The sequence below is a fragment of the Nerophis ophidion genome, linkage group LG11 (genome assembly GCF_033978795.1).
Source record: "Nerophis ophidion isolate RoL-2023_Sa linkage group LG11, RoL_Noph_v1.0, whole genome shotgun sequence".
Taxonomy (NCBI): domain Eukaryota; kingdom Metazoa; phylum Chordata; class Actinopteri; order Syngnathiformes; family Syngnathidae; genus Nerophis; species Nerophis ophidion.
In genome coordinates, this window is record NC_084621.1 from 6,575,139 (window position 1) to 6,589,747 (window position 14,609).

Here is a 14,609-nt window from a genome sequence, read left to right on the forward strand (position 1 = left end):
AACTAAAATAGAATGCAATTATATATATATATATATATATATATATATATATATATATATATATAACAAAGTGCAAAGCCACAGGTTCACACAATTTCAGTAAATAATTTAAATTTGTAACACAGCATCATCGTTTTCATAGCTTTTTGTTTGTCAGAGGTAGATTCATTTATCCTTCCATCCATTTTTTTAAATTCCTGTGTATCTCCAAATGTGTTACTGCGCCTTTAAGGATTATGTCGTCATCGCTGGTGGGAGGCGTAACCCGGAAATGCTCACTTCCGGCCTGCAGTCAAGAGTCGCCATGCTCCTCTAAATGTGTTTTTCATGAAATATCTGCGGATATTTGCTGCAGTTTTCAGCAAACATCGAGCGGCGGCGCCAGCAAGTGTGATGTTTAAGCCGCTGGAGACCAAAGTGCTGACTTTGTCACCGGCGGCCGCCCACGAGCCCACCTTTGTGACGCGGGAAAGTGGTGCAGGTGAGATGACGTCAGACTTGGAAATGACAGACTGACTCTTTCAAAGTTGATTTAAAACCTTTTTTATCGTCTTGCGGAGGCGGCAACGTAAGCTTGGCAGAAAGTTGCGTCAGTTTGTCAAATGCAGCTGTTGGACTTTTACACAAACTCTGGTTTTTTGTCTTTCTTTCTTCTTTATCTCCTTCGTTGATGTGCACTTTTCATCAATGGACAATTCAACTTTGAACAACAAACACATATTTACACACCCAAGCTTGAGAAGCAACAGGATGAACAAAAACGTATATTTCCTGGAACATATTTAATAATATTTAAATGGCTTTGCCTCTTTGTGACGTGAAAGGCCTACTGAAAGCAACTACTAGCAGTCTGATAGTTTATATATCAATGATGAAATATTAACATTGCAACACATGCCAATATTCTGATAGTTTATATATCAATGATGAAATATTAATTGATTGGCAACACTAAAATTGGCCCTAGTGTGTGAATGTGAGTGTGAATGTTGTCTGTCTATCTGTGTTGGCCCTGCGATGAGGTGGCGACTTGTCCAGGGTGTACCCCACCTTCCGCCCGATTGTAGCTGAGATAGGCGCCAGCGCCCCCCGCGACCCCAGAAGGGAATAAGCGGTAGAAAATGGATGGATGGATGGAAATATTAACATTGCAACACATGCCAATATTCTGATAGTTTATATATCAATGATGAAATATTAACATTGCAACACATGCCAATATTCCGATAGTTTATATATCAATGATGAAATATTAACATTGCAACACATGACAATATTCTGATAGTTTATATATCAATGATGAAATATTAACATTGCAACACATGCCAATATTCCGATAGTTTATATATCAATGATGAAATATTAACATTGCAACACATGACAATATTCTGATAGTTTATATATCAATGATGAAATATTAACATTGCAACACATGCCAATATTCTGATAGTTTATATATCAATGATGAAATATTAACATTGCAACACATGACAATATTCTGATAGTTTATATATCAATGATGAAATATTAACATTGCAACACATGCCAATATTCTGATAGTTTATATATCAATGATGAAATATTAACATTGCAACACGTGCCAATATTCTGATAGTTTATATATCAATGATGAAATATTAACATTGCAACACATGACAATATTCTGATAGTTTATATATCAATGATGAAATATTAACATTGCAACACATGCCAATATTCTGATAGTTTATATGTCAATGATGAAATATTAACATTGCAACACATGCCAATACACCCACTTTAGTTTACTAAATTACAATTTTAAATTTCCCGCTGAGTTTCCTGTTGAAAACGTCACGGAATGATGACGCGTGTTTGTTACGTCTCGGGTTGGAGGCGACATTTGATCCCAGCACCGATCACGGCTAAAGGTCGTCTCTTTTCATCGCATAATTACACAGTATTTTGGACATCTGTGTTGCTCGATCTTTTGCAATTTGTTCAATTAATAATGGAGACGTCAAAGAAGAATGCTTTTGGTGAAAAGCGGTGGATTGCAGCTGCCTTTAGCAACCGAGACACAGCCGGTGTTTCTTTGTTTGTTGTGAAGCTTTAAAGGCCTACTGAAATGTGATGTTCTTACTTAAACGGGGTTAGCAGGTCCATTCTATGTGTCATACTTCATCTTTTTGTGATATTGCCATATTTTTGCTGAAAGGATTTAGTAGAGAACATCCAGGATAAAGTTGGCAACTGGAGAAAAGTCCTGGCTCTACCAGAAGTCACAGACGATGACGTCACATGTTGATGACTCCTCACATATTCACATTATTTTAATGGGAGCCTCCAACAAAAAGTGCTATTCGGACCGAGAAAACCACAATTTCCCCATTAATTTGAGCAAGGATGAAGATTTGTGTTTGAAGATATTGATAGCGACGGACTAGAAAACAAAAAAAAAACGCGATTGCAATCGCGTTGCATTAAGACGGATTCAATTGTTTTTAGACACATTTACTAGGATAATTCTGGGAAATCCCTTATCTTTCTATTGTGTTGCTAGTGTTTTAGTGAGTTTAATAGTACCTGATAGTCGGAAGTGTGTGTCCACGGCGTGCAGTGTCTCAGGGGAGTCGACTGCAGCTGTACGGGCGGCACAAGCTCAGCTGATATCCAGTAAGAGGCGACTTTTTAACCACAATTTTCTCACCGAAAACTGCTGGTTGACATGTAGTCGGGATCCATGTCTGCTCTGATCCATAGGAAAGTTTCAACTCCATGAATTGTAAACAAGGAATCACCGTGTGTTTGAGTGGCTAAAGGCTAAAGCTTCCCAACTTCAATGTTCTACTTTGAATCCTCCAATATTAATTGAACAAATTGCAAAAGATTCAGCAACACAGATGTCCAAAATACTGTGTAATTATGCAGTTAAAGCAGACGACTTTTAGCTGTGTGTGTGTGCAGCACTCATATTCATAACAGCCTGTGACGTCACGCGTACATGTCATCATTACACAGCGTTTTCAAGAAAAAAGTCCCGGGAAATTTAAAATTGCAATTTAGTAAAGTAAAGCGGGCGTATTGTCATGTGTTGCAATGTTAATATTTCATCATTGATATATAAACTATCAGACTGCGTGGTGGCTAGTAGTGACTTTCAGTAGGACTTTAACACAGAGCGGTCAAGCAAACATGTTTTCTACGTCAACCAGCAAGTTTTTGGATGGGAAAATTTTGCTATTATGTCTGCTCTTACCGGAGACTTGAGTGGATTACACCACCTCCTCTTGCAGCTCAAAAAGGCAGCTGTGATCTTGGCTTCTCGGCTTCTCTCAGAAACACTGGCGTTAACCGCAGCCATCCAACTTTCAGGTATGACTATAATCTCACTAGAATACTATTAACACAATAAGCAGATAAGGGATTTTCCAGAATTATCCTAGTAAATGTGTCTAATTACATCTGAAACTCTCCCACTGCCGCCGCCTGGAGCCTTTTTTTCTTTTCTTATGAATCAGAGAGTACAAAATAAAGCCACATACAATCTGATATATCTGATATATCACTACACTTTAGTACTTTGTTGTGAAAAGCTCCTTCCGCGTCTGTGGAAACACTCCCCGCCCACACTGCTTGGTGCCTCGTCTGCCATAGTAACTAATTAGATGACCGTAGTAACTAATTAGATGACCATAGTAACTAATTAGATGACCATAGTAAGTAATTAGATGACCATATTAACTAATTAGGTGACCATAGTAACTAATTAGATGACCATAGTAACTAATTAGATGACCGTAGTAACTAATTAGATGACCATAGTAACTAATTAGATGACCATAGTAACTAATTAGATGACCATATTAACTAATTAGATGACCATAGTAACTAATTAGATGACCATAGTAACCAGTTAGATGACCCTAGTAACTAATTAGGTGACCATAGTAACTCATTAGATGACCATAGTAACTAATTAGATGACCATAGTAACTAATTAGATGACCATAGTAACTCATTAGATGACCATAGTAACTCATTAGATGACCATAGTAACTGATTAGATGACCATAGTAACTAATTAGATGACCATAGTAACTAATTAGATGACCATAGTAACTCATTAGATGAGCATAGTAACTAATTAGATGCCCATAGTAACTAATTAGATGACCATAGTAATTAATTAGATGCCCATATTAACTAATTAGATGACCATAGTAACTAATTAGATGACCATAGTAACCAGTTAGATGACCATAGTAACTAATTAGATGACCGTAGTAACTAATTAGATGACCATAGTAACTAATTAGATGACCATATTAACTAATTAGATGACCATAGTAACTAATTAGATGACCATAGTAACCAGTTAGATGACCATAGTAACTCATTAGGTGACCATAGTAACTCATTAGATGCCCATAGTAACTAATTAGATGACCATAGTAACTGATTAGATGACCATAGTAACTCATTAGATGACCATAGTAACTAATTAGATGACCATAGTAACTAATTAGATGACCATAGTAACTCATTAGATGAGCATAGTAACTAATTAGATGGCCATAGTAACCAGTTAGATGACCATAGTAACCAATTAGATGACCATAGTAACTAATTAGATGACCATAGTAACTAATTAGATGCCCATATTAACTAATTAGATGACCATAGTAACTAATTAGATGACCATAGTAACTAATTAGATGCCCATAGTAACTATTTAGATGCCCATAGTAACTAATTAGATGCCCATAGTAACTAATTAGATGCCCATAGTAACTAATTAGATGACCATAGTAACTAATTAGATGACCATAGTAACCAGTTAGATGACCATAGTAACTAATTAGATGACCATATTAAGTAATTAGATGACCATAGTAACTAATTAGATGACCATAGTAACTAATTAGATTACCATAGTAACCAGTTAGATGACCATAGTAACTAATTAGATGACCATAGTAACTAATTAGATGACAATAGTAACTAATTAGATGACCATAGTAATTAATTAGATGCCCATAGTAACTAATTAGATGACCATAGTAACTAATTAGATGAGCATAGTAACTAATTAGATGAGCATAGTAACTAATTAGATGACCATAGTAAGTAATTAGATGACCATAGTAACTAATTAGATGACCATAGTAACTAATTAGATGACCATAGTAACTAATTAGATGACCATAGTAACCAGTTAGATGACCATAGTAACTAATTAGATGACCATAGTAAGTAATTAGATGACCATAGTAAGTAATTAGATGACCATAGTAACTAATTAGATGACCATAGTAAGTAATTAGATGACCATAGTAAGTAATTAGATGACCATAGTAACTAATTAGATGACCATAGTAACTAATTAGATGACCATAGTAACTAATTAGATGACCATAGTAACTAATTAGATGAGCATAGTAACTAGTATATCATGCAAAAGTGCAGATTCCAACCATTGAGATACTTAGTACAGTTGAAGACTTACAGTCATTAGAAAACATGAATACACATCATAATGGCGGCGACACTTTCCATCTTGAAGTTCTAAAAAAAATACTTGGGAATGTCCAGTGGGTCGGATTGAAAAGCTCAATGGGCCGCATGTGGCCCCCGGGCCTTAATTTGCTCAGGTCTGGTCTAGAGGGACAGGCTAATATGTTTTTTTGTGTTAACTGCCTGTGTTGTTTTTGCACTTATCCTGTTATTGTGTTGAAACGAGGACGTTTATTTTTGTAGGAGGGAAGGTGTGTAACCTATTTTTATGGGCTTGCCTATTTGTGATGTTAACTTCTTGTTATAAGTTGTTATACAGTATAGGGATGTCCCGATTCAGATTTTTGCACTTCCGATCTGATACCGATATTGTTTTTGCACTTCTGATACCGATACTGGCCTATCCGAGCATGTATTAAAGTTTAAAGTTATTTAGCCTACTTAGTTGTCAGAATCATGCTGAAAAGGATTTTAGTACTCTTGATAACAACTAGCCAGCTGAATTAGGTGAGTTTGAATAATACACAATAGTTGGTATTCAAGGATAAACACAAAATATCAAAAATGATACATGACGAACAGAAATGGCATCATTAAACAGTAAAAAAGTGAACAGTATAAAGTGCAAATAATGCTGTAAACATTATTAAAAAAAAAGCAAAACACACAAACAACCTGAGTGGGATAAAATGTCGATAACTCAGCATCAATATTTGCTCTTGAACAAGTGTAAACTTAAAAAATATATATATGTATATATCTACACACTCCCTTCAATTGTTTGCCCCAGTCAGGGGTGGCAAACAATTGAAGTCCAAGCATAATGGGGAGATTCTTTCTAACAAAGACGAGCCCTTGAAGATGCTCAGGTGTCAGCCTGCTCCTGTCTTCATCTATGATGAGTGCTAAAAAGCCTCTCACTCGCATGAGTCATTAAAATGTCTTACAACTTTACCACCACGCTTGACTTTATTGTGGCATGTTTTGCACTCCACCTCTTCATATTTTTCGTTTTGTTAATAAAATAATCCCACACAGCTAACATTTTTACCGTAACTTTTAATTCACACGGCCGTCTGAACGGTTAGAACGCAGAACTGTGGATGTTTTGAAGGTGTGCTGGAAAATGCGGAACGTAGATTAGGGAGCAGCAGAAGAGTGGAATGTATGATTTAAATCGGTGTGTTGGAAAACACGGACTGGATTTTTTTTAAAAACTGGATCTGGATCGGCATTTTCCCATGCCTTGCCGATACGCATTTTTTGGCAAATATCGGATCGGGACAATTCAAATACAGTACAGTAAGTGTACACGCAACATGTAAAGTGCTCAGTTTCGCCTAAAAAACGTCTTTTTCAACCAAAAAAAATCAAATTTGATCCATTTTTGAAAAAGTATGAATCAATTGGTCTGAACAGGAATCACAATTTGGGTGGGAATCCTTTTTTCCCCCCAGCAAGCTTAGTGAGCATTATTACTTTCACTTTCAGGCTTGCGTATCATTTAAATCAGGGGTGTCCAAAGTGCGGCCCGCGGGTAATTTTTTAACGGTCCAACGGCACATTTTAAAAATATGATTGAAAAATGTTTAAAACGTAAAAAGTGAAAGAAAGGAGCAAACGGGTGAAATGTAACAAGAAAATGTTGCAATGTTTCCTCTCATAACACAAAGCTGCTGTGCAGGTTGTTTCTTTCTTTAAAAAATAATAATGAATCAAAATCAATATCATTATGAATTATTGACCTATTAAAGGCTCCAATTACGTCACGTTAAATTTTCCACTTTGAGATATTTTTTGGGGAAAATGTTGCATATTTTGTGTTTGCCATATAAAAAACTGAGCTGTTTTTTTTTTAAAGAAGGGCCTAAAATGAACAAACAAAAAACATAAACAACAATAAAACTTATAGCTGACGAATAGATCTGAAGTTGATCTTGAGATTATTGTGTTAAAAGTAAACAGTTGATAAAAGGTATAATTTATTTTTTAACACTTTAATGAGTAAGGACCCTTTCAATCATTTTAGTGTGATTTGTTTTTAAGTGTCATTGCTCCAAAAATAATAATGAATTAAAATCGATGGTGTTATTAGTTATTGACTTTTTTAAGGCTCCAATTATTATATAATCTCAAATATTCCACTTAAAAAAATATTGGGTGTTAATATTGCATATTTTGTGTTTTTTTTCCATCTCAAAACAGGGTTTTCTTTGACAAAAAGAGCATACAACTTAAATCTTTAAAATCATTATTTTGACAGATGGACTTAATGTTGATCTGGAGATTTAAAACTTGAATAATAATACAACCAAATAATACTGAATAATGACACTTTTTAATATATTTTTGACCAAAACCCTTTGGCCTGAGTGGAGGCCTAAATGTATGTTGGTTATACATATATTGTGTTGCTTTTTCAAATAAAAAATGTCTAAATGGCCACCGCTTGCTTTGATTTTTCAGTCTGCGGCCCTAAGTGGAAAAAGTTTGGACACCCCTGATTTAAAGTCTCCAATTAGCATAAAGTACATGTTTTCTGATGTGGATGAAGCAAGTATTGTATTCAATGATATGTTCCTGATTGCCTGCTATAGATCCGAGCGACATCTTGAGCTGCACGGCGAAGGCTCTGAAGGACGGCCATGTGGTCGCCGTGCCCACCGACACCATCTACGGCCTGGCGTGTCTGGCCCAGAACACCGGCGCCGTGCGCAAAATCTACGACATCAAAAGCCGGAATGAGCAGAAGCCTCTCGCCATTTGTGTGGGAGAAATCCAGGATATATACAAGTACGTGTTCACAAGTCCGCTGCCGATGTTGCCTCGTCCACCGCTGATTGTTTTGTCCAAAGTAAAGAGGAGATTGTTTTGTCCAAGGTACTGCAAAGTGAAAGTGAAAGAGGAGCTGCTGGCTGACCTCCTGCCAGGTCCTGTCACCCTGGTGTTTGAAAGATCCGAGATACTGAACAAAGAGCTCAACCCTTTCACCCGAGTAAGTGCATTACAACCAGGGGGGCTCCGATCCAATATTGGTATCGGTCCGATATCGGCAAAGAACAAGTATCGGATTATACCGGGCTTGCGTCTAAAATCTCTGACGTACGCGCTAAATGTTCTCTAACAGGAAGATGAAGGGAGTCATTTTTCATATTTTAGTGAAGACATAATCAATCAATCAATCAATGTTTATTTATTCAGCCCTAAATCAAGTGTCTCAAAGGGCTGCACAAGCCACAACGTCATCCTCAGTTCAGATCCCACAAGCAAGGAAAAACTCAACCCAGTGGGATGACAATGAGAAACCTTGGAGAGGACCGCAGCCCTCCTTCTAGAGGAGACCGGCGCAAAATGTAACCATGATACACAACAGGGAGCAAGCAGCTACACAACAGCTAAGCACACAATAGCACACAAGCTACACGTAGTTAACGAGTGTCTTTCATAAAAAAATAGTGCAGTTTAAAACAATGTTAATGAGTACAACATTATAGTGAAGTGAATTGAATTATATTTATATAGCGCTTCTCTCTAGTGACTCAAAGCGCTTTACTTAGTGCAACCAGGCGGGGCACACCCTGGACAAGTCGCCACCTCATCAGAGGGCCAACACAGACAGACAACATTCACACACTAGGGAGCATTTAGTGCTGCCAATCAACATATTACCACTCCCCTTCAACCTAACTAAATACAGAGTTTTCCAGAAGGTTCATCATAAATTGGTTAGTGTTATTTATTTGTACCATTGTTCTGTTTGGACTCATTTCACTTACTCAAACCGTTTCTAACATTCCACAACTCCATCCATCCATCCATCTTCTTCCACTTATCCAAGGTTGGGTTGCGGGGGCAGCAGCCTAAGCAGGGAAGGCCAAACTTCCCTCTCCCCAGCCATTTGGTCCAGCTATTCCCGAGGGATCCTGAGGCGTTCCCAGGCCAGCCGGGAGACATAGTCTTCCCAACGTGTCCTGGGTCTTCCCCGTGGCCTCCTACCGGTTGGACGTGCCCTAAACACCTCCCTAGGGAGGCGTTCGGGTGGCATCCTGACCAGATGCCCGAACCACCTCATCTGGCTCCTCTCCATGTGGAGGAGCAGCGGCTTTACTTTGAGTTCCTCCCGGATGATAGAGCTTCTCACCCTATCTCTAAGGGAGAGACCCAAACTCATTTGGGCCGCTTGTACCCGTGATCTTATCCTTTTGGTCATAACCCAAAGCTCATGACTAGAGATGTCCGATAATGGCTTTTTTGCCGATGTTCCGATATTGTCCAACTGTTAATTACTGATTCCAATATTAACTGATAGCGATATATACAGTGGTGGAATGAACACATTATTATGTCTCATTTTGTGGTGATGCCCCTAAGATGCATTAAACAATGTAACAAGGTTTTACAAAATAAATCAACTCAAGTTATGGAGAAAAAAAATGGCCAACACGGCACTGCCATATTTATTATTGAAGTCACAAAGTGCATTATTTTTTTTAACATGCCTCAAAACAGCAGCTTGGAATTTGGGACATGCTCTCCCTGAGATAGCATGAGGAGGTTGAGCTGGGTTGGGGGGGGAGGGGTTGTATAGTGTAGTGTCCCGGAAGAGTTAGTGCTGCAAGGGCTTCTGGGTATTTGTTCTGTTGTGTTACGGTGTGGATGTTCTCCCGAAATGTGTCATTCTTGTTTGGTGTGGGTTCACACATATGTGTAACAGTGGTAAAGTTGTTTATACAGCCACCCTAAGTGTGACCTGTATGGTTGTTGAGCAAGTATGGGTCGCATTCACTTGTGTGTGCGTGTGTGTAAAGCCGTAGATATTATGTGACTTGTTCGGCACGCGAAGGCAGTGCCTTCAAGGTATTTTGGCGCTCTGTACTTCTCCCTGCGTCTGTGTTACACTCCTTACAGCGGTGTTTTAAAAAGTCATACATTTTGCTTTTTTAAAACCGATACCGATAATTTCCGTTATTACATTTTAAAGCATTTATCGGTTGATAATATCGGCGGTCCGATATTATCGGACATCTCTACTCATGACGATAGGTGAGGATGGGAACGTAGATCGACCGGTAAAATGAGAGCTTTGCCATCCGGCTCAGCTCCTTCTTCACCACAACAGATCGATACAGCGTCCGCATTACTGAAGACGCCGCACCGATCCGCCTGTCCATCTCACCATCCACTCTTCCCTCACTCGTGAACAAGACTCGGAGGTACTTGAACTCCTCCACTTGGGGCAGGGTCTCCTCCCCAACTCAGAGATGGCACTCCACCCTTTTCCGGGCGAGAACCATGGACTGATTGATTGATTGATCGAAACTTTTATTAGTAGATTGCACAGTACAGTACATATTCCGTACAATTGAGCACTAAATGCTAACACCCCAATAAGTTTTCCAGCTTGTTTAAGTCGGGGTCCACCTTCATCAATTCATGATAACTGGGACTTGGAGGTGCTGATTCACATGCCAGTCGCTTCACACTCGGCCGCCAACCGATCCACAACTCATAAAAGTAAACAACGTATGATTTGTGCTGATATGTTTAGGTATTGGCCAATACTCAAGGCGTCAATAGTGGGTATCGTGTCAGACGTGCAGAAGTTGTATCATAACTCCCCCAAGTAGAGCAACTTCAAAGGCAGTGAACATGAATGTAATCTTGTGTCACTCAGCTGGTGGGCGTGCGGATTCCAGACTGTACCTTCCTGCGCCGCATTTGTCAAGCGTGCAAGGAGCCGCTGGCACTCACCAGCGCCAACGTCAGCGCACAAAGCAGCACGGTGGCCGTCCACGTAAGTAGTCGACTTCGTACCTGCTAGACTCTTTATCAGTACTTCTCAGGTGAGGGTACCTGAAGCTATGCCCAGGGGTACCTGAGATTTAAAAAAATATATATTTAGTGAATAATACTTTAACAAAATATAAATGTAAGTTCATAAAGTGTGAAATCATCAATCAATCAATCAATGTTTATTTATATAGCCCCAAATCACAAATGTCTCAAAGGACTGCACAAATCATTACGACTACAACATCCTCGGAAGAACCCACAAAAGGGCAAGGAAAACTCACACCCAGTGGGCAGGGAGAATTCACATTCAGTGGGACGCCAGTGACAATGCTGACTATGAGAAACCTTGGAGAGGACCTCAGATGTGGGCAACCCCCCCCCCTCTAGGGGACCGAAAGCAATGGATGTCGAGCGGGTCTAACATGATACTGTGAAAGTTCAATCCATAGTGGCTCAAAGACAGCAGTGAGAGTCCCGTCCACAGGAAACCATCTCAAGCGGATCAGCAGCGTAGAGATGTCCCCAACCGATACAGGCGAGCGGTCCATCCTGGGTCCCGACGAGCGGTCCATCCTGGGTCTCGACTCTGGACAGTCAGTACTTCAACCATGGTCATCGGACCGGACCCCCTCCACAAGGGAGGGGGGGACATAGGAGAAAGAAAAGAAGCGGCAGATCAACTGGTCTAAAAAGGAGGTCTATTTAAAGGCTAGAGTATACAGATGAGTTTTAAGATGAGACTTAAATGCTTCTACTGAGGTAGCATCATAACTAAAACAATGCAATATTCAGTGTTGACAGCTAGATTTTTTTGTGGACATGTTCCATAAATATTGATGTTAAAGATTTCTTTTTTTGTGAAGAAATGTTTAGAAGTAAGTTGATGAATCCAGATGGATCTCTATTACAATCCCCAAAGAGGACACTTTAAGTTGATCATTACTTCTATGTGGAGAAATCTGCATTTAGAATTGAATCACTTGTTTATTTTTCAATAAGTTTTTAGTTATTTGATATCTTTATTTTCCAAATAGTTCAAGAAAGACCACTACAAATGAGCAATATTTTGCACAGTTATACAATTTAATAAATCAGAAAGTGATGACATAGTGCAGTATTTTACTTCTTTATCGCTTTTTTTCAACCAACAATGCTTTGCTGTGATTAGGGGGTACTTGAATTAAAAAACATGTTCACATCACTGAAAAAAGGTTGAGAACCACTGGTCCATGTCAGTGTTCTTCAACCTTTTTTGAGCCAAGGCACATTTTTTGCGTTGAAAAAAATGCGGAGTCACACCAGCAGCAGAAATCATTAAAAAACAAAACTCAGTTGAGAGTAAAAAGTTGTCGTTGCAATTGTTGGATATGACTTTAAGGCAGGGGTGTCAAACTCAAATACAGAGTGGGCCAAAATTCTAAACTGAACATAGTCGCGGGCCAAAGTTGAACAACTTAACCTTTTAATAGGGACCCAAACTAGTTTTGCATTGAATATTGAACAAGCAAGGCTTATAGAACTTTATAGTGACATGCAAAATCCAGTTTTGTTGGTAGCGGGGGTGTATATTGTAGCGTCCCGGAAGAGTTAGTGCTGCAAGGGGTTCTGGGTATTTGTTCTGTTGTGTTTATGTTGTGTTACGTTGCGGATGTCATTCTTGTTTGGTGTGGGTTCACAGTGTGGTGTAACAGTGTTAAAGTCTTTTATATGGCCACCCTCAGTGTGACCTGTATGGCTGTTGACCAAGTATACCTTGCATTCACTTTTGTGTGTGTGTAGAAGCCGTATATATTACGTGACTGGGCCGGCACGCTGTTTGTATAGAGGAAAAGCGGACGTGACGACAGGTTGTAGAGGATGCTAAAAGCAGTACCTTTAAGGCACGCCCCCAATATTATTGACCAGGTGAAAATTCGGGAGAATGGTTGCCCCGGGAGACTTTCGGGGGTCACTGAAATTTGGGATTCTCCTGGAAAAATCGGGAGGGTTGGCAAGTATGTAAGTTTTTAATTATTGCCTCAAGGGCCAAATAAAATTACACGGCGGGCCAGAGTTTGACAGCCATGCTTTAAGGCATAAGCAAGCATGCATCAATGTCGCTCTTGTCTCAAAGTAGGTGTACTTTGTTGGACTATTTGTGCTGTTTTCCTGTGTGTAGTCTTTTACTTCTTGTCATGCGCTCCTATTTTGGTGGCTTTTTCTCTTTTTGGGGTATTTTCCTGTCACAGTTTCATCAAATCAAATCAACTTTATTTATAAAGCAGATTTAAAATTGACCACAGGGGTCGCCAAAGTGCTGAACAACAGGCAGCTTAAAAGAGAACTCAAGCAAAAGGAGCAAACAACACAAACAGAGCACGATAACAAATAAATGAATAAATAAAACGTAGAAAGAGGTTGACAGCAGGTGCATGATGGGACGCCATAGCGAGATGGAGATGACAGAATGTTAAAGGTCATGGAATAAAAGTGATTTAAAAACAGGCAGAGAGGACTAACACTCAAAGGTAAAGGGAGGGAGGGGGGGGGGCAGTAAGGCTGGAGGAGGTCTGAGAGATATGTTGGAGCGAGATTGTTTAGACATTTGAAAATTAGTAGGAGTTTAAAATTGCTCCGGTAGCGCACAGAGAGCCAGTGAAGGGACGCTAGTTTAGACATGATGTGCTCACGCTTCCTTGAGCGATATTTCCCGCATCTACTTTGTTTTAGCAATCAAGAATATCTCAGTTGTTTTTATCCTTCTTTGTGGGGACCTAGTCTTTGCTGTCGTCCAGCATTCTGTTTATGTTGACTTTCTAGCCAGTTTAGTTTTACTTTCGGTCTGCGTAGCCTTCCCTAAGCTTCAATGCCTTTTCTTAGGGGCACTCACCTTTTGTTTATTTTTGATTTAAGCATTAGACACCTTTTTTTACCTGCACGCTGCCTCCCGCTGTGTACCGACATTGACAAAGCAATTAGCTACCTGCTGCCACCTACTGATATGTCAGAGTATTACACGGTTACTCTGCGGAACTCTAGACAGCACTGACACTCAACAACGACACATCATTTGCCGACTAGAATTACTGGTTTGCAAAAAATATTTATGCCCCAGACTGTATCCCACGGCACACTAGTTGAAAAACACTGCTGCTGATAAGTTAGCGCAAGTCATTTGTTCTTGATTGTTCGCAACTTTTATCGCTACTTTTAGACTATTTGTCATCTTTTTGCAGTTTGTCAGCTTATCAGCGGCTGTTTATGCAAGAATGGTGCTATCCTCTCTTGCTTTTAGCTGCGATGTAAACATGACTTGCTTCTCTCTGACGTGAAGGAGTTTA

The 14,609-nt window shown here is 39.3% G+C and overlaps 1 protein-coding gene across 2 annotated transcripts in view; it reads left to right on the plus strand.

The window, feature by feature from the left end:
- The first annotated feature begins 239 nt into the window (after positions 1–239).
- Positions 240–14,609, plus strand: part of yrdc (yrdC N(6)-threonylcarbamoyltransferase domain containing) — a 20,825-nt gene continuing 6,455 nt past the window's right edge. Inside the window, exons 1-5 of one of the 2 annotated variants that reach the window (XM_061914994.1) lie at positions 241–481; positions 8,094–8,289; positions 8,377–8,491; positions 11,171–11,290; positions 14,603–14,609. The exon at positions 14,603–14,609 is cut by the window's right edge and continues 124 nt beyond it. In XM_061914994.1, coding sequence (XP_061770978.1) covers positions 328–481; positions 8,094–8,289; positions 8,377–8,491; positions 11,171–11,290; positions 14,603–14,609 — 592 coding nt within the window. In that variant the 5' untranslated portion in view covers positions 241–327. Of the gene's footprint in view, positions 482–8,093; positions 8,290–8,376; positions 8,492–11,170; positions 11,291–14,602 lie in introns of both variants that reach the window. The other variant, XM_061914995.1, reaches the window with a different exon arrangement.